The sequence below is a fragment of the Apaloderma vittatum genome, unplaced genomic scaffold (genome assembly GCF_000703405.1).
Source record: "Apaloderma vittatum isolate BGI_N311 unplaced genomic scaffold, ASM70340v1 scaffold37219, whole genome shotgun sequence".
Taxonomy (NCBI): domain Eukaryota; kingdom Metazoa; phylum Chordata; class Aves; order Trogoniformes; family Trogonidae; genus Apaloderma; species Apaloderma vittatum.
Window position 1 is genome coordinate 19,562 of NW_009736516.1, and position 24,623 is coordinate 44,184.

At 49.5% G+C, this 24,623-nt stretch overlaps 1 protein-coding gene across 1 annotated transcript; it reads right to left on the bottom strand.

The window, feature by feature from the left end:
* Positions 1-7,575: 7,575 nt before the first annotated feature.
* Positions 7,576-24,410, bottom strand: SPINT1 (serine peptidase inhibitor, Kunitz type 1). The gene is made up of 10 exons (XM_009876987.1): positions 23,978-24,410; positions 15,708-15,859; positions 14,416-14,554; positions 13,124-13,294; positions 12,413-12,439; positions 11,357-11,482; positions 10,394-10,444; positions 9,532-9,702; positions 8,750-8,806; positions 7,576-7,989 (listed from the first exon to the last, which is right to left on the bottom strand). The coding sequence occupies exons 1-10, from the start codon at positions 24,408-24,410 to the stop codon at positions 7,793-7,795; spliced, it is 1,524 nt and encodes a 507-aa protein (XP_009875289.1). The 3' UTR covers positions 7,576-7,792.
* Between the last annotated feature and the right edge of the window lie 213 nt (positions 24,411-24,623).

Sequence of the window (24,623 nt, forward strand, 5' to 3'; positions counted from 1 at the left end):
CAGAAGAGTTTCCAGCCCGCAGCCGGTTAATCGCACACAATTAACATAACCCTGAACAGTGGAGAATAAATGAAAGCTGGGAAAGCCCCCCTTTCTCAGCAGCTGGATGAGGCAATTTACAGAAAGCCTGGAGGCACGAGGAAGAAGGAGCCTTTCATGAGGTTGCAGGTCCATGTGAAAGGGTGGATGAGGGCAGTTTGGGGCAGCACCCCTGGCCCCCTCAGCCCCAGCGCTGTGGGTCAAGGCAGGAGAGCCAGTGAGCCACCAGCCCCGCTCCAAATGCTATGGAGGAAAGCTCTCCGAGCCATGTCTGAGAGGCAAAGTGACGATGGAAGAAGGTGGCTGATGAAGAGATACTCCGAGCAGGAGTGTGATTTGCAGGGCAGCGAGCAGAAGCCAGACACAGTTTTCTAGAGCCTCGGCCTGGTGCTGTAGAGCCTCGGTGGACAGGGCTAGGGGAGACGAAATGTCAGGGCTGATGGGTCAGGTGTGAATTTTCTGGGTTAGCGATGGGGATGGGTACGGTGTGATGTTTCTGGGTTAGCTTCCCTCAGAGATGCTCCTGTAGGTTTTCTCCTGCCAGCGCTGATGCTCAGCTGATGCCCTGGGGAGGGGGTTCAAGGAGCTGCATTTGGAGAAAACAAATCCCTGGAAAGTGAATGGCTTCTTGCCAGGATGTCTCAGAGAGGGGGGGGGGGGGGGGGGAAGGGGGGGGGAGGGGGTGGGAAGTGCTAATGTGAAGAAAGCAGCCAGAATGTGAGACTACCCTTTTGGCAGGGGCTAGCTGTGGGACACGCTGAGCTGTAACGCTGAGCTTCTCTCTCAGGCTCAATTTTTATGATAAGCTCTGCAGGCTGCTGCTCACCCAGGGGTCCTGCCTTGTCTCCCACCCTTGGCTGAAGGCTCTGAACCAACACAGAGGAACAGCCCAGCTGAAAGCTAACCTGGCAGAAAATCAGAATATCCCTTCCAGCCTGTCCCACCAGCTGACCTGGCTGGTGCTGGGTGATAAAAGGACCTGCCTGGCGATATGCGAAGGATCCCACCTTGCCTCTACTGCACAAACACGTTTGGCAGTCTGGGAGAAGCTGCAGTAGATTGTGAAACATCAGTAGGAGAGATCTTATACTGGTTCCTTGCATCCAGGGCCATGCTGAGGAAGACGAGGCTAGTGGCGTAAAAATACTGATGAAAACAAATAGGTATTTTCTTTGTACTTGGGCTTCCTTCTGGACCTCATCCATTGCCCCAGGATTGGCCAACAGTGGAAGTTTTCCCAGTACACAATACTTTTAGTATTTAAATGGAAATAACTGCCCTCATTGACTATTTCCAGGCAGAGTTCTTCAGATGCTTACTCATTTTCTTGATGGCCAGGTATTTGCATGGGTTTTACAGCCTTGTGTGCTTAAGGCAGTGATGTGATGGGAATGCAACAGAAGAGGAAGAAGATAAAGCCTTACTGGCTGAGAATGTGCATATACAAGGTGATGGGAAGAATGATATTAGGCACACACATCGTGCCAGCTCTTTCCTTTATCTGCCTGGTTGTGCCCTGAGCAGATCCTGTCTCTGACGGGTCCCTTAGCAGCTGAATGAGGAGATAAGCAGGAGGGTGGAAATTGCATGGCAGAGCAGCGGAGGGGTGGTGGAAGGACCAAGTAGCAGAAGACATGGCAGGCAAGAGGCAATTCCTGGGCAAATCTGTTTTCTGTTTAAAACAGATTTTCTGTTTTCTGTTTAAAACCGATTAGCCCGGACTTCAGAGAAAAGAGAAAAGACCACCCCCTCTCTCAAAACACTCGGACGACAGGGAAAGGAAGCCTTGTTGACAGGGTGTAATTCTACAGCATAAGCAGGGATAGTTTCTAAATATGAAAGAAAACCAGTTCAAACTGGTTTAACAGAAACTTTGTGCACCAAAAACCTCTAGCAAGGACATTAGAATAAGAGTATTGAATCCTGAGCAGCAGCTCCCATCTGCTCGGCTGTGGAGCCACATGGTCCATGCAACGACCCCAAAGCATCTGCCTCTGTCGTTAAACCTCCTCAAGTGTGTCACAAATGCCCCTTCATCCTCTAATACAGATTTGCAGCTGCCTGCAAGGCAGAGAAAAGGGTTGTGTGTCAAGGCTTGGAAGACACAGCTACCAGCTTCTGAATTTGATGACACTCTACAAAAGGACTGTTTCGGCTTGCTTTGGGTTTAATGAAGGCTCTACTGCCTGAAGTCCTCTCATTACAAGACAAAAAAATTCTCTTGTTTGTTTCAAAACATAGTGTGTGTGTTGAGGGGAGGAGTAGAAGTCAGGAAAAAAAATCTGGGAAAGTGATCCAAATAGATAAAAAACAAGAAGGAGAAACACTTCTTTTTTTTTTAACAGTCTCACTGGCAAGTTTTTGCTGCTGGACTGGTGATCCCAGCAGCTGGGGCTGGCTCTGTACAGCCCACACAAGGCCAAGGGAAAGCAGATCCAGGTCACCGAGGACCCACAAGAGGCTTGAGGGACCTGAGGTCTCTGTTCATCTGAAGGTTGAACCAGCTCTTGTAGTAGCTGGCTACGAGGCTTCCAGATCAGGGGCAGTATGGTAATACGAACGACAGCATTACCAGAGAGGGAGTGGAAGGGAACAGAACCTCACATCTCGTGGAGCTCCTAGTCCGACAACATGTCACATCTTAGCACCCAGCTCCAGCAGTGCACAATGTCCTTACTGGTTTGACAGTGAAGCGACCAAGGCAACACAGGGTGGGATGTTAAGATATTGCTGCCCCCTCTTGTGGGAGTCTCAAAGGAGCTGGTAAACCACACCACGCAGCTGCTTGGACTGAACAATAACCCCATAACAAATAAAACCGGGCACAGACAGGGGGCAGGCGGCAGAGCTCAGGTCCCCCCCGGGGATGCAGCTCGGGAAGGGCTCCCAAGATGCTTACGTGAGAGGGACACCATCACCTCATTTAAAGAAGAGTTTCTGGCTGGGGGAGTCCTGTCAGCTCAAATTCCTGGGCCAATGCTTCACGTGGAGACGGGTCACAAATATTTTGTAACGATCCTGAAGCAGCCGGCATGCGGGTCAGGTGTGTCAGGGCAGAGAACAAAGACACAAGACACTTTGTCTGCAGTGAGGTTTGTGGAAAATTTCCCCTCTTCTTGCCGGAGCACCTGGCTGGCTCCAGCAGAAGTCCTGGCCTCTGCAGCTCCTGTCAGCCACTCGCTGTCATTTTGTATATCTTCTCATGGAGGATGGCTCTGGGCGACTTCGCAAAGACGTTAATTAAATGTTGGATCTGGCCTCTGTGAAATCTCCCAGAGCTGTTACAGGAAGGACAGCAAGTTTCCAAACTCCTGACCCAGCTGGGGATGAGCACATCTCGGAGAGGCGACCATTGACTAAGGGCCACAGAAACTCTGTCACGCCTCGGGTGGCACCTTGCCCAGTAAACACTCATTTCCCCGTGACACTGGTCGGCCAAGCTACCTTGCAGAAAGGTTCCTCCATGCTCTTTTACATGCTGCAGAGGAGATAAAATCTGCTACAATTTCTATAGCTGACTGTATTTCCCCTCAACCATAAGCTATGACAGTAACACAGTGCTTGATGACCAAGGCAGAGTATTTCCAGTGCCTCTCTGAATTTCTTCAAGGAGAAAAAATAGAGTGTCTGGAAGGTTTTCACAGGCTGTTTCCCACATGGGTCCTACTTCATTGACCATTGTTTCCTTACCACGTTCTGGTCTAGCTGTGGCACTTCAGATCTGCGTCTGCTCTCTTTAGGAGCTCAAAGAACCTGCAGTAGGAGCAAGTCAGATAATTTTTAATGTTTGCAGTAAGAGGCGGAGAAACGACATCCGATGTCTCTTTACATTATGCAGAGCTTGCAGACAACTCCATTCCTTCTTCCCCCTGGCTTTAGAGCTTTCTTTTCAACCTGAATGAACTGTTTGACCTCAAAGCCAAAATAATTTCTTCCTGAAGCAATAAATTAGGCTGGAGAGCCGAAGCAACTTATCAGAAAGTATCACATCACCATGGCCTTTGTGCAGGGGACAATATTCTGGCCTGCCACTGTGGAGCCATCCCTCGTCGTGCCGGGCCGGCCGCTGTGTTTATTTGCAGAGCCATTGTGCCATGGGGAAGCCGGAGACACCCGATATTTAGCTGTGAGCTAATGCTTCCTGCATCCAGCCTGGCAACGACAGAGAGGTCCTCAGAGGTCCCCTCCAGCCCACATAACTCGGCCAAAATCTTTGCCATGCCCTCCTTCCTGAAGAAGATGGATTAAAAGTCACGCTCATCAGGAAGGGATGAGAGGCTCGTTGGTCTTTCATCCAAGTCAGATGAGACACTTGTGAAGAGGCAGCAGGTTTCCCCCCGTGGAGCTGCACGGTGGGAAGCAGCTCCTGAGACTCGGCTCTGCAAACCATACAAACAGCCCCCCAAAAACACTGACCTCAGTAGGGAAGACATTGCCAGCACCCACTGCAAGGACAAGGGGTCTCCCATACTACAGAGCGGCTGTGCTGGGGGGATGGGCTCAGGGGGGACACGCTGGCATCTCCGCGCCAGGAGGTGCAGCTCTGCCCCAAAACAACTTCCTGTAACTGCTTGTTGCTGGCCACTGCCAGGGGAGTAGCAAGGATTTGCTTCACCATCAGGTACCTCCAGGGAAACAAGGCAGCTCAATTCTCACTGAAAAATGTTTCTTAACCAGCTGACAGCGAGGCAGCCTTCAGTTCTGTTTTTTGAGGACGGGCATTTTCACGTTGCAGAAAGTTCTGAAACCTGGGCTCTGAAAAAACAAACCCATTTTAAAGAGCTGGGATTTCCCGGAGAGCAGAAACCCTTATTTCTATGGAGGGGGTGCACGGGCTGGAGGCAGGTGGGAGGCTAGGGGGGCACAGGGCCTTTCCCCAGTTCTCCCAGGAGGGATGGAGCTGCTGGCGCAGCCCGAGTGACCCCGCTTGGCAAAACCTAGGGAGCGCAGACATCCGGCGTGCACGGTTTGAGGTGTGGGCGTGCAGCATGGCATTGCTGCCTGGGTCTGGGCCCAGTGCCAGCCGCGTGTCTGAGCCTCCATGGGTCACATTTTACCAAAATAGCGGTGCTCCTCACAGTCCCTGTCCCCACTGCACCCCCCCAGCAGCTCCCCTTGTGGCAGAGGGTGCCTGATGGGTGCTAAGCAGAAGCAGGATCTGACCCCTTTGCCTGCCAAGCCCTCCTCTCACTGTCCTCTGGCTTTTTGAGCAGAAGGAGAAAGTGCTTTGCATGCTGAAAGAGGGTAGATTTAGATTGGATATTAGGAAGAAATTCTTTATTGTGAGGGTGGTGAGGCACTGGAACAGGTTGCCCAGAGAAGTTGTGGCTGCCCAACTCACGTCTCCTGGGGCAGCTCTTCAGGGGATGGGGGGGATAGCATGGACATAAGTAGCTGGAAACAGCAGGACGGGAGAGCTGGCACAAGCGTGGCAGAAGAGAGCTTGTGGTGCCAGAGCAAACTGAGCAGCGGGGAGAAAGCTCTCCCACTGCAGAGTGGAGTTCAGAGGTGCAGTGCTGCCCGGTCGGTGAGGCAGGAGCGGGTTCGCCCAGTTCCCATGCATATCCATTGCCGATTAGTCGAATTTACATTGAGCTCACTTTTTGTTGCAGTGCCTGAGCGATCACAGCCTGGAGACAGCTAGAGCAACTCCTGTTTGAAGAATAGTGTCTGCTTTTGGTTTCAGACCCAAACCAGTCTGACCAGCTGGAACCCAGTTTCAGGTTACACCCTGCCCTGCTCTCTGGGTGACTTAGTGGATAATGATCTCACTCCCAGCAACATCACACGACGTTTGTTGCCTCTCCAGGTATCCACATGCGTTGCATGCCCCACTCCCAACCCTTCCCAAGCCATGGGACCGCTGCTGCTGCAGCAGCACCAGAGCGCTCTCCACGGAGCCACCACAAGCCTGGGCAGATGAAAGAGTGCGAGATTGCAGGCATGGGAACGGTACCTGCTCCCTCCACGGGTCACTGCTGCTCAGACACCACTCCCAAGTCAGATAAGACAAACAATTCCTTTTTATTATCGGAGTGAGCACACAAACAAAACAAAAAAAATCAAGACGTTACCTTTATATGGCATAGGCTGTGGGAAAAACAAAGAGATGGAAGAAATGATACGAGACAGGTCATGAAAAGCCGTGGAGGAATCTGACCAGCCCTGGGGACACTGAGGCAGGTGCCCTGTGCCGGGGAGAAGCTGCGGTCAGATTGCCAGCAGGCTGCGGGCAGTGGTTTCTTCCCTTCCAGCCCAGGCACTGGCTCAACGAGGCAGCTTTTTTAGCACTGCATTCTCCTGGAGAGGACCTGAGCCGTGCCCTGAGCTGGGCATGGCTCCACCAAAGCCTTACAAAGCTGCTCTGCCCTCGGCCCTGAAAGCATTCAAGCATTTAAACTAAAGTCTGTACATAGATTTATGCTTCTTACACACACACACACACACACACATGTGCAAACACACCTCCATCAATTTCCTTTTCACAGCAGGGTTATTCCAAGAGCAGCAGGCACTGGAAGTGTGGGGACTGGTGCCAACCCCACAGCAGAAGTGTACCAGGCACTTCAGAAACAGCAGCTTCTGCCCCCAACAGAAGTCCTCAGCTCCCTGAAGCACAAGCCTGGACAACAGAGGTGCAGCAGCACAGACCTGGGAAGCACCTCACAGCAAACACGGGACCTCGCCAAAGCGGGGATGTCACAGGCTGCCATGGGGCCAGGGATGAGCTCTGGACCTCCCAGGGCTGGGCTCATCTCGCACTGGGAGGGACAGGCCAGCAGGGGTGAGGAAGCCCGGAGACATTAGCTGGCTCCTGCGCTCTGGGAGATGCCGGGGACTCCGGTCAGGCTGCATGCTCGGGGGAGAGAACCTTAAAATCAAAGCTGCAGCTTTGAGGCAGCTGCGTCCTTCCACCCTTCCCTTATCATCAGCAGGACAAGTAGGGATATTTCCTTTCCTTTCATGTGAAAATAAATAGGTATTTTTGCAGTGTGTTTGGGTTCAGAGTGAACAATGGCTAAGCAACCAGTGTGACTCACAGACAGAAAATGTTGGACACATACTGTACGTAGGAGGCTGTAACACGGCAGCCAGGCAGAAAAAAATCTAGGTGAGCTTTTCTGTTAAAAAGAAAAACCTAGTGATTAAAGCAGGTATTTCTGTTTCCTTCCATCTCAAAACCAGGAACCACTGAGAGTGTCACAGAGCTCCTGGAACCGGTCTGGGTGGTTATGTGAAGCTCACAGCCCTCAGGAGGGTCACCATGACCAGGAGGACTGCTGGGAGGCAAGGCCACCTTGGAGAGGACTGAGGGAAAGGAAGGAAAATACGAGGTTGGATGGAAGAAAGTAGCACTGCAAACAAAAAAAATTGCTGGCTCTGGTGAGCTTGCACCATTCACCAACGTGAATGTCACACACATCCAGTCCCAGTGTCCTTCTGTAATTTGAGTGAAGTTGTGCTCTGGATTTGAGCAGGAAGAAAGCTGCACTTCAGAGTGTCACTGGATTGTTTGAGGTTACGAGGGGATAGACATCAGAGAGCATCAAAAAGCTCCCAGATCTTCACTTTCCAGAGCAGCCATTCAGCCAAGACAATCACAAGCACTAGTACTGCCAAATCATGGCTAGATCTTGGCCTGATGCTACAAATGTCTTTGAAGAGAAAAAGTCCTTCAGGCACAGGCCCGTGACTAAAAATGGGAGTTTTGGGGAGTGCCCTAGTGCTGGGCTGGAAAGAGAGAGGGTGTAGGTCAGACTGGTTTGGTGGCACTGCTGTAAAACAGATGCTCAGTGTCCTCTGTGGTGGAGAGGGTTGAGTTGGTAGCAGTGGCCGGCTGACGGCGTCGGCTGTTCTTCTTCCTCTTCTTCAGAAAGAAGTAGCCGATGATCACCAGGACCACCATGATGCAGATCCCGAGGAGCACGGCAATGACCACCTCAAAGACACCTGCGGGGGATAGAGGAACAGGTCAGCAGGGCTCCTAGACGAACTCTGACGGAGCAGGAGGGGTCAGGAAGAAGCAAAGACAAAAGCTGCGGCAGAAGCTGTGCTGGCAAAGAAAAAACGGTGAGCAGCAGCTGGCCTGACAGCAGGGTGGTCACTGCACATCTGGGCAAAGAATAGAGAAGGCAACCGCATGGCATAAGGATATGGCCAGAGTAGTGAGCCTGTCTCTCCCAAATTATGATTCCCATCATTTCTCAGATGCACCACGCCCTCTAAAGGCTATTTGGTGATTTCAACAGGCTTGGCCATTTGACACCCCAACGAATATTAAGCTCTTCTGCAACGCTGGCCTGGCTTCATGTGTCAACAGGCAGGCCACCAAGGAGTGGTCACAGAAAGCACCCACATGGGCCTTACTTCTTGCAGAAGTTAGTGGTCCTTATATGAACCAGTCCCTTACGAAGAATTTTACTTGCCATTTTTGGATGTTAAACAGAGGAGCATTTATGCAAGTTGATGGAAGGAAAATCAGGAGTCTCTGATATGAGCTACTGAGTCACAGACAGGAGAAGTTGGACCCCAGATGCACAGTGCACAGAAGCATCTCTTGCCATTGACAGCACCCCACAAATCCCACATTGTTCCCTTAGCTTCAAAAGGTGATGAGGAGAGAATGCTATTATTTGCAAGGAAAGACAAGATATTTTTCAGGACAGGGTAAAAGCAACAAGCATCAACTGTAAGAAAAACTGTTACTCACTTAAGACAGCACCTTGAGACTCAAATGATTCCCATCTCCGGCCAATGACATCTGCTTCTGAATTGGGAGCAGAGAGAGGGGAAAAAAAAATTATAAAGAAGGCCAGGAACGAGGGACAAGGCAGATTTCTGAAGAGCATATTTCCAGTGCTCGGAAGTGACGGAACGCATACAGCAGCCCTCTTTACAGCCACGGTATGGAGCTCCCGGGGCAGGCTGTGAGGCACAGTGTGGCCGAGAGCAGCACTTCAAAAAATCAGCAACAGTTTGCCTCTTAACAGATACACTTTGGCAGAATTCCCTGCTTCAGCTAGTGGCCTCCACAGCTACATGTACAAAGCTCTACAGCATAAACTTTTCCCTCTTGACTGTTTAAAATTTCTGCCTAATATGTGTCACTGAGGATTTCCTTAATTTTTCCCCTCCCACTTGGGGAGAACTGGAGCCAAGCTAGAAAGTTAAGATTCTTTTTAGAGAGGCCACACCATTAGTATGGTTAGTTTTGTCATCCTGCTCTGTTCCCTTTTTCAACATCAGCACACAAAATATTCTCCAGCTCTGAGAAATGACCAGCTGCATTGCAGAAAGATGCTGGAGACACACCATTCCCTTTAAGCCATCGGTCACGTTGAAGAACGCTGTGAGGCACGGCCAAGGTTTGAGAGCAGAGCTGCTTTGACTGAAAGCTCCTAAATCACTGCCTCTTGGAGACCACAGAATTTAATCTGGAGTGAATTTCATAACTCAATCAGTAAAAATCCAGCACTTGCTATGTCAGCTTACTTGTGATGCCTGAACATGACTTCATGCACTCTTCCTCTTCTTGGAAGTTGTTGTTGTTGCCATCACAGCCCCCGTAGGTGAAAGGGTCACATTTCTCCGAGAAGGGGTTATAGTACCAGCGAGGGATGCTCTCGGTGCACTGTCCAGTATCAGGCAAGTCCACACAGTGACCTGGCAAAGCAAGGGAGGGGTGCTCTAGTCCAGGCAGTGTGTTCCCAGAGCAACAGCACTTTCTGCTTGCACCAGAACAGCACTAAACCCGACTAGCAAGGAGGAGAAAGGAACATCAGAGCCTGTCATGCTAGACATCAGATTCGATCCCTTGCCAAAACGATCTGTTCTCTTCAGGAGGAAGAATGGAACGTGAAGAGCCTGGACACACAGAAATCACAGTTTGGCTCGCATCTCCTCTACAGGCAAGCTGCATTTCAGCTGCCTTGGGAGAAACACACGTACAGCGATAGTGCCGCTGCCTACACTAGCACCAACAAGGCAAAGGTATGGGGTCGAGCACAGGCATATGATTACTCATGCTATGCCGTTGTTGTGTCCCCTACACTGCTTTGGTTTGTATTATTTACAAAAAAAAGGTGCCGCGGGGTTTTGCACAGGCCAGCTATCGTGCCCAGCGGGTGATAAGCATGAGGCCAGCTGGGCTGGAAGAAGTTTAGGCAGGAGAGGGAAAGCCAGCTGTCCCCCAGGCAAGAGAACAAGCCCTCGCTCATTTTTAGTATGGGGACTACCCAGATGCTACACCTATTTTTGGAGTTATACAGGGAAGCATTTTTACCAGGAAACAAGAGACTGAAATGAAACCCAAAATCTGGCAGATGTCAGCCTAGGTGCTATGGATAGTACGTACCTTGCTTACGTGTGACATTGATTTTCTGCAGTCTATTGAACTCACGAGCATCTGCAAGAGAAAATTACACGTTAAAACTTCTCTCATGAGTTGAATGCATAAGAAATGCCTCCTTCCACACAGACAGGAGCAGACAGGGCTTTCCTGCATATTCCTTTGCCACCCCAAGCCAGGAAAAGGGAGATACAATTTGAGGTTTTTAAATATCTCAAAGCCACAAGAGGGAGATGGAGAAAATAAAACGCAGTAATAAGAAACTATTCGCAATTTCCGTTCTACAGACTCAAAACTAAGGAAAACAAAGGCTGCTCTCCTGTTTTTTCCCAATAAAGAAGCATGGGGAAACTGCTAGCACTCCAGGTTTTAAGTGTGAAAGAGCACTAGCGTAGGACATAAGAGAGGACAAGAGAGATGAATTGTATGCTTGCAATCTGAAAAGGCAACAAAGCACCCACTTATAGGAGAGTGGTTATGGGAATTCTGTCAGAAGAGGGAGGAAGGAAGGGAAGAGGGACCGAGGACTTGGGCAGCTCACCACTGTGCATTTACATTAGCATAACAAGAGAACGTTAAAAGGACTGTGACACTGGACAGACTGGGAGAAATCAGGGCTTCATTTCCCATCACCCAGCTCTAGGAGAGGAGGTAAGGTCATTCAGGGAGAAAAAATACTGAAAGGCAGGGGGGAGGACAGGCTCTGAGGTCTTACAGACAGGTGCAGAGAAGAGAGTCGAAGGGTGTTTAGGAACCAGGAAACATCCCAGAAGGAAGATGAGCTCTTACAGTCAGCAGAGATATGGGAGATGGCAGAACCTGCAGATAAAATACTGTGGAAAGAGGTAACACAGGGTCAGAGACAAGAACAGAAGGCACCAAAAAGCACCAAGTCAACACCTGTAACTTGCACTGCACTCATCCCTGGGCAGATATGAAGTCAACTAAGCCAGAATTTGAAACACTTACATTGTTCACAATACATCTCGTCCGATCCATCGGCACAGTCGAGAGTTTCGTCACACTCCAGATAGGCATCAATGCAGCAGCCATCCTTGCATCTGAAGTAGGGGGGCTGGCACTGCCCGTTGCACACTGCGTCAGAAACAGTTTGGATAGCTCGTTAAAATTCAGTGTTGCTCCCTGCCACGCAGATGCTTTACAAAGGCCTTAAAAGCTACTGATAGGGCTGGCAAACAAGAAACAAAGCAGATTGCTTAAGGTGTCTCTTCATGCCACCCTAGACTCAAAAAAAAAGAAAATAAAATATTGTTTATGAAAGAAACATTGCTCTGGGAACGGCCATGCTTCCTGTCAGAAAAGAAATACACAGAAGATAGAAGCAAGAAGGAGTTACTCAGAAGAATACGGAGACATTGCCCAAGCATGGGGGACTAAATTAGGAAAGCCAAGCTGAAACCTGCACACCGAGCTGTGAGGGCCAACAGAGAAGAGAGGTTACTCCCCTCTGCTCCAAAGGTGGTCCCAAGCACCAAGTACTGTGCCCAGTCCCGAGCTCTCCAGAGCACAAAAGAAATTGGCTTACTGGAGTGAATCCAGCAGAGGCCGAGCAAGAGGCTGGAGCACAAGACCTAGCATGAAATTATGGAAAAGATGAGACAGACTCATTCTGGAGGCACACAGTAATAGGATAAGCAGGAACAAGGTAAAGTGATACAACGTAAGGGGAAAAAAATTAAAATGAGGATTATCAAGTACGGGCACAGTCTGGCCAGAAAAAATGTAAAATCTCCTTAATCAGAGATATCCAAAACTGGACTGGATGTAGTCCTGAGCAAACCAACGTGACTCAGAGCTGGCCCTGCTTTGAGTAGTAAGTTGGACCAGATGACCTTCAGGGGTAATTCCAAACTTGGATTATGTGATGACGTGGAAGTGAAATGCTTAATAAGGAAATTAGTCTCCAGTGCCTCGCTTTCCACACTGAGTGAGTGCTAATCAAAAGCCACGGGAATGGATGTGAGACACTGAGCCTGAGTGCACCGCGGGATTACAGGGGCTCACCTGGCTGTTGACGCCCACCGACAGCACCTGAGGAGACAAGGGGAAAAACAAAATACATTTACCACCACATCATCCTGTCAGCTCAAGACCAGCTTTACCTCGCTTTCATATCTCACCTAAGAAGTGCCTATTTTCTGGAAGCAAGCCTGGAGTGGCTAGGGAGGGGACATACGGATGCCCACCACCCGGCAGTACCCATGTGAGGCAGACCTGGAGGACCACAGGGGAACTTCCCACCACTAGCTAGACCATGACCAAACGATCTTTCTTTTCCAAGGCTTTTGTCTCTTCCTTCAGCTGTGCACCGCAAAAGGCCTGGCAGAGGCTCAGCCCCTTTACCTGAGGCAGCTCTAAATCATTCTCAGACCAGGCTAGGAGGGTGCCAAGGAGGAAGATTAATTTCATTTTGTGAGCGAAGCACTTCTGGCTCCCTCACAGCACAATGCTACCCTCTGAATTTAGATTTCAGATGTAACAGGAAGATTTGGTGAGGGTTTTTGCAGTCAGAGACATACCAGAGACACCGACCAGGACTGCAGCACTCCAGGAGCTGGGTCAGATACGTTGGCAGTGTAAGACTAGGACACCCCATCATAATTAGTCCGGTGTCCTCAGCTCTCTAGGCTCTGACTAGCTGCCAGACAAGAAGCTGCCCACAGGGTCATCCCAATCCTATGAGAAAGAGGGGGCTGATTTTTGAAGAAGACTCACCTCTAACATTCTTGCAGGCAAGATTACACTCCTCTTCCCGTAAGTAGTTATTCTTGTTGGGCTTGCAGCCACCAAAAATGAACTCCTCACACTTCTGAAGGCTTGGGTTGTAAAACCAACGTGGAAAAGAACCCCGACACCAGCCCACCTTCTTAGGAGTCAAACAATGCTCTATCAAGAAAGGTAACATAAAAGGCTCTGGTTAGCTTGCTTTGCCTTTACATATACAAAGGAGAAAGTCTTCCAAAAGTAAGTTTGTCAACAGTGTGGACATTCATCTGAAAGATTTATAAAACCGTGAGTAGCATGGAGAAGGTGAGCAGGGAATCATGGTATAGATTTCCTTAAATGAAAGGCAGGGAGACAAAATTAAATTAGAAGGTCCCACATCTATAAAACAAAGGGAGCTGCTTCTCCACACAGCACATAGTTAAGCTCTGAAACTCCCTGATTCAGGATGTTGCTGCTGAGTAAAGACTCCATGAGGTCAAAATGGGATTCATCCATGGCTATTAAACACGAAGCCACCATCTTCTGCTTAGAAAATTCTCCCAGCTGCAAATTCCTTCGGAACTAGCCAAGCACAGTAGGGATTTACTAATAGCATGTCGTGTTCTCGTACTCTTTCCAAAGTACCAACCTCTGGACACTGTTGCATGCATCGTACTGGATTTTGAACGGACCATTAGCGTCACTTGATATGGCTGTTCTAATATTTTTATGGTACCTGTGGTAGGAGAAGACATTCCCTGCTTAACTACTAGTAAACTATTTGTCCAAGAACTCCTTGTTCCTAGTGTACTTGTAATGCTGAATATTTTGATCATTAAACAAGGCCATTAAAGTAAAACATATAAATAAACTTGGGACGCTTGGAATGTCATGCAGACAGCTCCACCTATCCTGCAGCTTAAGGGAATTACGGCCTTCACAGCAAACCTATGGAGTCAACAAGACCTTTCAGGTTCTCCTGTTTTACACCCTCAGTTGCACCTTGGGCTTCAGCTACTCCGGCGTCACTCAGCAGAGGGCAATGACGCACAGAGAGGATGGGGTTACTGCAGGCCACCTCTTCGGCAAGAGGATGCGAAATCCCTAAACCAGATTGCTATGAATGGGGAGATCTTCCACTGCCGGTCAGGTGCAGGCTTCACTGGGAAAAGTTGCCATGCGAGTCCAGTCTCTTGGTTGTGCTCTTTTCCCATCTACCCCTCTGAGAAGAGCCTCAGCAACGCCAGAGCAGGACCCAGGCTTGGGGACTCCAGTTAAGACATCTGAGGGCTCAGGCTCACCTTCAGTCTGCTCAGAATTCAGGACCATGATGGTGATGTTGGTGAAGTCTTGCTGTTGCGCAGTGTCCGTGACAGTAAGCTGGAAGACGTAAGTCCCCGGCTGTAGGTTGGAGATTTCTACCTGATCTTCTTCGTGCTTCTGAGAATGCAAAAGGAAGGTTTATTGCAGAAGAAGGTACCTCTGATGAGCCATGCAAGGCCCATGTTCGTGCACCAGGAAGAAAGGAGCTTGGCTGGAAACTCCCAAGCAGATGTCTCAGTGCTGTACAATCCCTGCAAATCCATGGGCTGGAACAGCAGAGAGAAAGAGCACCTCAAGCATAATCAGATATTTCTTATTTTGGGGCTTGTGAAGGCAGGAGGGAAAATAAAAATATTTGAAGAGGACTGACATATCTGTAGTTTCTATTCTGGTTTTTAAAAAATAAAACCTATTATGAAACATTTACTTAGTACACAGGGAATAAGGTATGTTTAGGAAAAATATACTCTTTCATTTTTAATATGACAAGTATATTTCATTTTAGAGATGGAAATGAGTGCCTATTTCTTTGCTTGCTGAGAAGTCTCTCAAAGAGAGTAAATTCAGAATAGAAAGCTGTTATATTAGTGACACAAATTTTCCTCCTATATTTGCCAATAATATTGGGCCTCCATTCCCACACTATCTGCCTTTTGGGTTAGGTTTCAAGAGAACAGCGTGTTACTATATATCATCTTAATGTAGTTAACAAGGTATAATACTTGAGGATTCTTTTTTTTTTTAATTCCCCTGAAAGATCTTTTGGTTGGGCTGCAGGGAAGGAAAAGGAAAGGAGCACTCCCAGATTCCCGTAGCCCCCTCAGCACCCTAGAGCTAGTCATTGCTGACCTTCAAAATCAGCTGTGGCCCTGATGCACTAATTTGCTAATTCTTCCAAAAGGTGCCACAAGAGCTCCACGGCTTCCCAGAATATTTTGAAGAAGTTTAACAGTAATCATTTTGCTCTTCTAAAGCCACAAGCCACATGTCACATCTATGAGATAGGCCGTGTTCACACCCCAGAGATCTTGGAGCCAGTCAGGAGACATGACTTCTGCTCCAGCTCAGATAAAATAGGAGGAGGAACCTGGGCTCTAAAGGAAGGCAAAGTCCAGGAAAATCTCCATAGCTTTTGGGGACAGGCTCGTGGGTGGACTGGCTCAAGGAGGGAAGGACAAGGTGACCTCTAAGTTAGTGGCTGTGAGAGCCCAACCTAGTGGCAGACCACAGGTGACACTGAGCAAGCTGCTTCGCTCCTGCAGCTCCCTACCTTCATCTCCACGGAAGGGTCCCCGAGGACCTGTTTCCATTCATAGCTGACTATCCCTCGGTCATCCGTGCTCTCTGTGCCTCTCAGCATCACTGGCTCCCCTGGCTGCACCCTCATGTCCATGCCAGTGCGGGCTATTGGAGGATGGTCATCTAGAGAAGAAACGCAGAACAAGGCTTGGGTAAGAGGCTGAAGGGTCCAGCCTTCCTCTCCATTGCAGGAAGACAAGGGAGGGGGATTCTTCTGGGCTAAATCGATTCAGAGTTCAGCAACTGGAAGGAAATCACTTTCATACAGCTGTGCTTCTTCCAGCCCTGAGCAAGCAACAGACAATCGACACCGTTATTACCACCCTCACTAATTTAGTAACTCAGCAACCCGCTGTAGCAGTGCCTTTGAGCCAGTTGGCTCCCTGGCCACTTCTGCCCACAGAAGCCACCACAAGCGGGTGTTCCTGTGGCTAAAGCCATTGTGCTCCTGACCGTCGGGCCACGTCCTCGCAAAACGGCATGGAGCAATCTCCACCTGTGCTTAGGGAGACGACGTGATGTGAGTGTTGAAGAACGTGGAACGGACTCTTGTCATTCCTACCACCACCTCCAAGCATGGTGTTAGGAGACTTAGCCAGAGCTACACAATGCAGGATTTGGATGGGAAATCTCTCTCCTCCACCTCAATCTTCCACCCCATTCTCTGACATACATGCCTTAAAAAAGCACACAAATGCCATTCATGAGATTGTTTTTGTGCTATTCCATCAATTAGCTTGCCGGCTGCTTCTACAATCCAGTAAATGCTTTTCCAGACTGTAATACATAAAAACTCGTCCCTGCCTGTGCCAGCCAGAACAGCCTATACAATGACACCATTGAGCCTGACTTATAACTCCTTTAGGTCCGAATGTCTCTGATCACAGGCTTCCTGCATAGCTCAGGCCATAAAACTCCACCTGCTAGCGCCCGTGCCAAGTCCAAGACTCAATGTTCAGGTTCAAGCCGAGCCTTTGGTAAAAGGCATCGATCGTCATTTATAAGCTAGCTATAAATCACTCTGCCATTACACAGTTATATCGACTGTGACTGAAGAAGAAAATTAGTGCTCAAAGCCCTTAGAAAACTACTCCATCAGCTAATTATTTTCACTCTTGTCAACTTGCTCCTGATTTCCCGTTGTGAATGTTTCTGGATTCAGGTTCCAGCTGCTGATTCTTGCTAGAGCCTGCTGAAAGCACGTTAAATACAAGGCATATATACAAACAAACCTGACATTCAAAACCAGCTACTTTTTAGATCTTTCATCACTAAATTCAGTAGGATAGAGGGGCTTTGCAGCACGTATTCCAGATCACTTAACACCCAGAATTTCCTATTTTCCAGTATCTTTTAGCAACGAATACATTCTATCCTTGTGTGCATGGCAGAACCTCAGCTTTCCTCCCAGCCAGGCTGACGGGGCTGCGGTGTTACTGCGTGAGAAGAGGTCAGACACTTCTAGCTTGTGCAACTGCAGGGCTTCTGGTTACATTCATCACACCAGCCTGTGAGCTCACTGCAGTCTGTCATTGGCTTCATTTTTTTATTCCATCTTTTCATTTAAGTCTCAGGTGGGAACAATATGGGATCAAGCTCATATTGTTGGGTTTGATCCAACCACCAAAGGAGGCAGAGAAGATCCAGCTGGACCGAAAGAGAGACGCCCACCCTGGTGTTTTCTCGCCTTTGGGTGAGGCACATGTCCCTGCCACCCCTTCCTCAGGGCTCCATGCCAGAGTGATGGGTCCTGCCTCAATCAGGCGCAAAGACTACTGAAAGACCCCAAGCAGGGCCAGCAGAACAAATAAATGGAGTTTTGCTTTATTTTCAAGCGGTCTTGCCACGAGAACATTCCTAGGTGAAAGCCATGACTGGAGCTGGCAACACTTTCCAAACTGAACAGGGAAAACCAGCCCCACCACCACGCTGCAGACAGCACGAGGAGCTCTGGAAAGGGGGCACGTTCCTGCCATTCCTGCCAGAAGAATGCCATGAGCCTGCCAGGGAGAAATGCAGCCTGCTCCCTGCCACCCTCCCGCCAGCGTGAGCCCGGGAGGCGGGTGCAATTGCACAAGGGAAAGACCAGTTCTTCAGTAACGCAGAGGCTGATCATTAACTCACACCTCCAAATGTTTCCTTGTCATTTCTAAGCATGTACGCTTCCATGTATGCTTCTGAGCATGTACGATTGAGTTACCTCGGATTGTGGGTTTCACCGTGAAGTGTAAAACCTCGGTTCTGATCAATGGGTCAGCAACTTCTCCAGATCCTATCTCTGACTAATCAAATATCCCAACCCTTCTCACCTTCAGAAAAACAGTCAGAGTATCTGCTTATCTGTGGTGACTGCCAAGGGGACACTCCCACTAGAAATAAAAGGACACTAGAAAGCTCAGTGACTTTGGAGCATTTCTACTACACTGACTATATAAAGCCTTCAGTGGCAACGTGGCTGTTCTCCATCTGAGCTTCATAACCTGCTCACAGAAGGGAGATTCTCCATTTGGGTTGTTTTCCTCCGAAAGCCCGTTTGAAAAATGAAAGTTACCTTTGCTATAATGCTCTTTTGACTATCGAAAGTTTCTGCTGTAAAACTCTGTAATTAACAGGGAGATTAAAGCTTTATGATGCTGCTCACTGCCACGCTCTTTACTGGGGAGGACATTCTTCTGGAGTCGCATCATTAAGTGACAACTTCCACTTCCATTTACAAAATACATTGGAAGGTGAAATATCTTTTCTTTACGATAGCAGAGAAAAGTTTGATCAATCAAAAATGCTTAAAAGCAGGTTTATATGCCTTAGTACTTTAGGGTTTTTCTTTTTTAAAAATTTTACCTAGTTTTGAGGCTTGTGCATACAGTGCTTTTACTGGCTTCGCCTCTAATAATAAGTAAATTTGAACCCAATTTGATGGGGGAACAGGAATCTAAAAGATATTAAATTCCTACAAGGGCTTCAACACTCAGCATCTAGGCGGGGGGAGAGACCCTACTAGGGACCTCACTACCCAAACCTGCAGGCACCAGTGAAATCCCAGGGCAGAAAGCGCTTGCAAAGCTCCTAGCTTGGAGATTTCTCTTTTGCAGTTGAGATAACAGCTCTTGCCCTCAAGACACAAATTCACAGAAAACCAGATCTCCTCCATTCCAGCGCTGGCTGGTGCCAGATACACCCTGAGTAAGTGAGATGATCAGGTAATGCTTGAAAATATCTCAGAATGTTTTTAGGTTGCAACTAGGAAGAGCTGGAAAACTTTCTAAGGGTCACCAAGGGGCTCTTGCAGCCACTGCTGTCTGCAGCGGGGACACTTCTCACCAGGGGAAAGACCTTTACTGGGGACAAAAGCCACTGCTCAAGGCCACTGGGCAGGCTAGCAGCAGAGACAGGAGCGGGAATGAGGCCATCAAAATCCCAGCATCCACAAGACACACAACCTTGGAGATTTCCAGAGTCAGAAGCAGCCAGCTGAGCCTGCCTGCTGCAAAAGCAGGTGGGCAGGGGTGGGCAGCAGCACGGCTCACCCCACAAATGCTAAAGCTTTGCTCTGACCTTGCTTCCAGGGAAGTCACTCAAAAATGAGCAGCTTTCAGGGAGGATTCACTCAAATCTCGCCCACTAGAAAACTCTCCTTAGTAACAGGGAAAGGTAAGAACGGGAGATGCTGCCCCCACAGTGTTAATTTGCCTGAGGAGGGAGAAAGGGAGAATTACGCATTGCCTGGAGAAAAAAAAATGCAGGGTCTTTCTCTAGAGATTCATCCCGTTGGGCAGCAAATGCAGTCACGATAAAACCACATAGTTTCTGGACAACTCATGCAGAGCCAAGCAGCTCTCAGCATTAATTTCCGGAGGTTTCTGTAGAGGTTTGTAAAAGGTGCGCACAGCAGGTCAACTTAACCTCTCCCAAACAATACTGAAAGGATGATATTTTCAGATTAATGCAATCTGCTGCTGCCCCAGGCTCCTTCCACCCATCCTCAGGGTGTAGGAAACCAGTCTGATTTGCTTTAGTGGGCAGAGAAAAAAAACCCGCAGGTCTTTGTGCCATTTTAGTAAAGATCATTCTGTTACTCGAGTCTTCTTAGATAGCACCAGAGCCACAACAGGAGGTAGCCATATCAGTAAATTTGTGACAGTAGCTTCACTGCTTATTGCCTGAGCAGTGAGCTGGAGTGGCTGGTCTCTGAGGGCTCTGCCAGTATAGATTAGCCTCTGAACCTGTGATGTGGGTATTGAACATGCAATTCCCCTTCCCCTGGCCTGAGCTGGATGCTGGAAGACAAGCAGCAGGCTCAGCTCAGGGCTGAGCAGCATCAGCCAAGGGGACACCAGTGAGTGGACCCGTCTCTGCCCCAGTCAGGATCCCAGCATGGCTCATTTCAGTCACGCTGTGCCCGCAGATCAGAAACCAGCATGGGACCAAACATTTGAAGAGGGATAAGCCTCCGATTCCGGGAGATCTCCTTTTTGAATGCCTTACTGAAGTTTTAACCTGCAAATCTCTCTCCACAGCGAGGCAGGAGCAGACACACCCTGAACCTTGCAGTACCCCAGTGTTTCCCATCTCCCACTCACAAAAAAAGCAGGAGGAGGAGAGTGTCACCGAGCATTTCACAACCACCACAAAAGGTTCGGTTCAAGAAACGGACAAAGGTTCAGGGAGGTTATTTTCCAGTTTCACACCCAGAACTGGTTTGCCTAGACCAGAATAAGCTCGGCGTAGTTAACTTAAACACTGGGCTCCATTATTACCAATAAAGTGCATGGTGAGCCTGCCCCTCCCGTGTGAGCCAGGCAGAAAACTCGCACCAAAGTTCAGGCTGAGGAATCATTTAAGGGGATAGCGCCTTTTAACAATAACATCAGAGACTTTGGGCTGTGCATTAGCTGCAATAGGCAAGAGACAGAGCCAGGCTGTCGTCACCAGCTTACAAACGACTCAGAAATACTCTGATAACGTGCAGAAGCTAGATTTCAGCTGAATTAATTGTTGCAGGTTTTTCTGAAGTCATGACACTGTAAGGGTGGCTGCAGTGAACCCACGCAAAGATGCCTCTGTCCTGTGTTCAGTCGCCAACAGTCTCTCTGTGGATGCTCGAGTAAGAGCAAGAACAGGGCAAGCATATACAGTGCTTCCTCCATCATACTTTCCCAGCTTTCAGTTACTTCCATCAGGCTCTGGAAACACTCTACGAGTAAATTTGTCAATTCAGCAGCCCCCAGCTGTGCTCCCTCTTTCAAGTGTTATCTAGTCTCCTCCTGGACAAACATAAATCTCTTAATTCAACAGGTCTGCTCCCTGTAGCAGCAGGATGGGTCTTGCGATGTGTGGCTTTTTTCTTTAACGCCCTCCACTGGAATCATTAAACATACATTTTGCTATCCACTAGAAAAAACATGCTTTTAATCCTTATTATTGTAGAGACCTCTGAAGATTGCCACATGGGCATGCCCTAAAAGCTCCTGGGACACCTAACAGCAGCACATAAAGGAGGGTGAGGAATGACAAAGCAGCATATCGACTTCCTGCAGACCTTTAGAGCCAGTCTCAGGGAGGTGACAATAACCTGGGCTCCAGAGCAGGCTTGGAGCTTCACATTTTAACAGTGATAGAGCACAACAGTGGGAAGTTTTGTCTCCAGTCCAAAACCTGGGCCAAGATTTTCTGCCTATAAGCATCTGGGAAGAAAACCTGACACCTCGAAAACAACTTCCTTAACACTCATTTCACCTGGCCTCTTCAGTCATCCTCAAAAGGTCCAGAAGCAAAAATGCTGTAGAGCTTCCTTATTCTGCCAGGAGGACACGCTCAGTGCCCAGAGGCTCCTTCTTTTGGCCCCCTGCACCTGCACCCTCGCACCCATCCCCGATCCCCCTCAGTGGCAGCCAAGCACCTGCTTTCCTGCCCAGACAGGCCCATTCCTCCCGTGTGGATCCAATTCCAGCTGGAGGGGCTTGGGGTTTTGGTTTGGACTTTTTTCTTTGGATCTGAGCCAAAACTGAGATCTGCATTCTCCAGTGTCTCATCAAGTTGCTGTGGGGAGGAGGGCCCAGCTTGTATGGTCTGATTTACCTCTTGTTATTATTTGTGATTTCTCCAGTAAAATAACTCCTTTCCAGCTCTGGATTAATAAATAGTCTTTCATCTCTTTTCCTGCCAGGCTTGTGATGTCATTCAGGGTGATTCACAAAGCTTTGGGCATCAGTCAAAGACAATGCCTAAAAATTCCAGGAGAGGAGGGAAACACATTTCCCATCAAAGCACAGCACGAACACCACAGCCTGATCCAAACCTGAAGGAGAGAGCTTCCCAGGGTCTGTCACTCCAGCTGGAGACCGGCCTGGCACCCTGCACCCTCCAAGAGTGCAGACATGGGTTGCAGAAGGGATCGAGCCCTTCCTACACCTGCAGCGGTATTGTGGCGCAAACCCCCACGTGAGCGAGGAGGGGCATGCCCGCCTCGGCAGGCAGAGTATCCCTAACAGCATTTCTGGCATGTTTTTTCACTTCTCACCGATAAACCCTCCTGGGTCTTCCTGCTCCACCCCAGCCATCCCAGCATCTGTGAGAGCAGCACCAGGGATGGTCTGCAAGGCAGCTCTTGTGGTTGAGGTGCTCCAGCCAGGTGCCATGCAGTTGTAAACGCAGCACTGCTGGTGGCACGGAGAGCTCAGTGACCCAGGGACGCTTTCTAGAGACCCCAACACATGCGATGCCAGGCGCTGTGACCAGCCCCGGGAGGTGGGAGTGGGGGGTTACAGTCTCCTTGTATGGCATCCACAGAGGTGAAGAGACTGAATTGCTCAACAGCACGTTGTATTTTAATCTAATCTTGTGAAATCAGGATGTACTGGAGATGATGCATTCCCTTTTCCTCCTACAACAAAGCATGTAGGAGTTCAGACAGCTGCCAGCATGCCACCTGGAGATGTGGGCTTCAGGTCCTCATGAACTGCAGCTCCCATGGAAAGGATTTGGAGTCTGCACCAGAAATGCAGGACAACTACTGCAACAGGGAAACAGATTTACCAGAAGGCCCTCAAATGGGGTGAGAAGCGACTAGCAGGGACAGAGGACAGGAGAGCCACTTCTGCTCAAACCAGTGACACCCAAGGGCTGCTCCACAGAAGCCAAGCCCTGCTCCAAAACCCCTGCACTGCACTTAGGACAGACAAAAGTGGTCAGTGTGGGGTTTAGTGCCATTTCTCACCTCCAGCACCCGCAAGGCTCGCAGGCTGGCACATATCAGCAGAAGATCAAAGCCCTTTTAAACTCATGCAGCCCAGCTCCCCTTGTCATCCTCACAGATGCTTTCCATCCCCACCACAGGTGGGCTGGGAGGAGGGTTACCCGTATGGGTATCCCCTAACAGCCCTGCCTATGCACCAACATATAATAAACTGATTATGGCTGCCAAAGTCCCAGCCAGGCTAGGCACGTCCCAGCGTCATTAAGCTTCCTCTAAAACACAGAGAAAGGAGTCAAAAGGAGGAACTGCCATGTTTTCAGCGTTTCTGAACACTGCATTTCTCTGGAAACAGCAAGGTGCGTGGCCAGCTCCAGATTAGTTTGTTTCCCACCGGGTCTTCTGGGTCCACATGCAATTGTCCAGAGCAGAGACCCAGGGATTGGGGAAGGGAAACTCATCCCCAAAGGGGGAGTTTTCTAATCAGCCTCCCTCCAGCTGCGCCCTCGCAGGGAAGACCAGCCCCAACAAGTAGAGCGAGACCGAGACACCTCGCTATCCCAGCTGCTGCTCACAAGATTTGAGCTGTGGCAAAATGAAAAGTAAGTGGATTGCGTCCTGCCTCCAGCCCCTGAGCAATTAAGAGCTTAATGCAGCCCTTTAAAACGCGGTGATGGGTAGTTTTTCAGAGGATTTCACTTTCCAACCTCAAAGGCTTGGGGAGAGGGAGAAGAAAAACACCACCTTTTTCTCTACGTTGTTAAGTATGGAAAACACAGCCTGCCTTTGGTAAACACTCACTCCACCCGCTTCAATCAGGTTAAAGAACAGTTTCCTCTCGCTTTGCTAACAGGTAAACTGAGGCACAGATCTTACGCGAGTTCGTGAAAGTTAGGGAAAACCTTTGCAGCAGAGGGACACAGAGAAGCCCCATCTCTCACACCGCTTTATCCCAACTGTTCAGCAGCACAACTTCACAAACGATGGCTGGAGGAGCTGGCACCAGCGGCCGTCAGTGCTCTTCCAAACATCCACTCCGGGCACCTTACCACTAGATCCGTGATTCTGCATTGCCAGGTAGGAATCGTACACGTCCTTCCTCAAGAAGTTGAGAAAGCCGATCTTCCTGGCAAACCTGCAGACGAAAGCCTGCTCGTAGAGGCAGTTGAGGAGGAAACAGCCCTGGATGTGGTCTTCTTCCGTGCCTGGGACCTGCTCCACGAGAGCCAGGTTACAAGCCGGGTCCTTACAGCAGGCTCTCACGCAGTCCCTGCTCCGACGGACAGTCGGCGACGACAAGAAGGTGGCTCCATTCTGGACGGAGGCGTCGGTATCCAGCACCAAATCCGGCATCCCTGACGTGAAGTCCTCCAGGCACGTTTCACCGAAGGGTTTTTTCTCCTCCTGCCCTTCGCCCGAGCGCACCGCCAGCACCAAGCAGAGCCAGGGCAGCACCCACGGCGCCGGGCTCCCTCTAGCCATGTCGGACCCCCGATGCTCACCGCCTGGAGACCTGAACCCTCTCCTAAAGTAAGGGAGAAGAGAGATGAAGCTCCGAGCGGTGGGTGCGGGTGGCCACCCCTCCCCAGGTGTGCACTCTTAGCCCCTCACCTGGGCGGGCTCCGGTGAAAGCGACGCTGGGAGCGGGGTGACCCCTCGTACCCCCCCCGCTCCTTCGCCCCTCACGTGCGCCCA

Coding starts and splice junctions, on each gene's coding strand:
- SPINT1 (XM_009876987.1), bottom strand. CDS start 24,410: ATGGCTAGAGGGAGCCCGGCGCCGTGGGTGCTGCCCTGGCTCTGCTTG. Junction 12,440..13,123: donor TGCCTGCAAGAATGTTAGAG/GTGAGTCTTCTT, acceptor TTGTCTCCTCAG/GTGCTGTCGGTGGGCGTCAA. Junction 8,807..9,531: donor GTCATGTTCAGGCATCACAA/GTAAGCTGACAT, acceptor CTCCCAATTCAG/AAGCAGATGTCATTGGCCGG.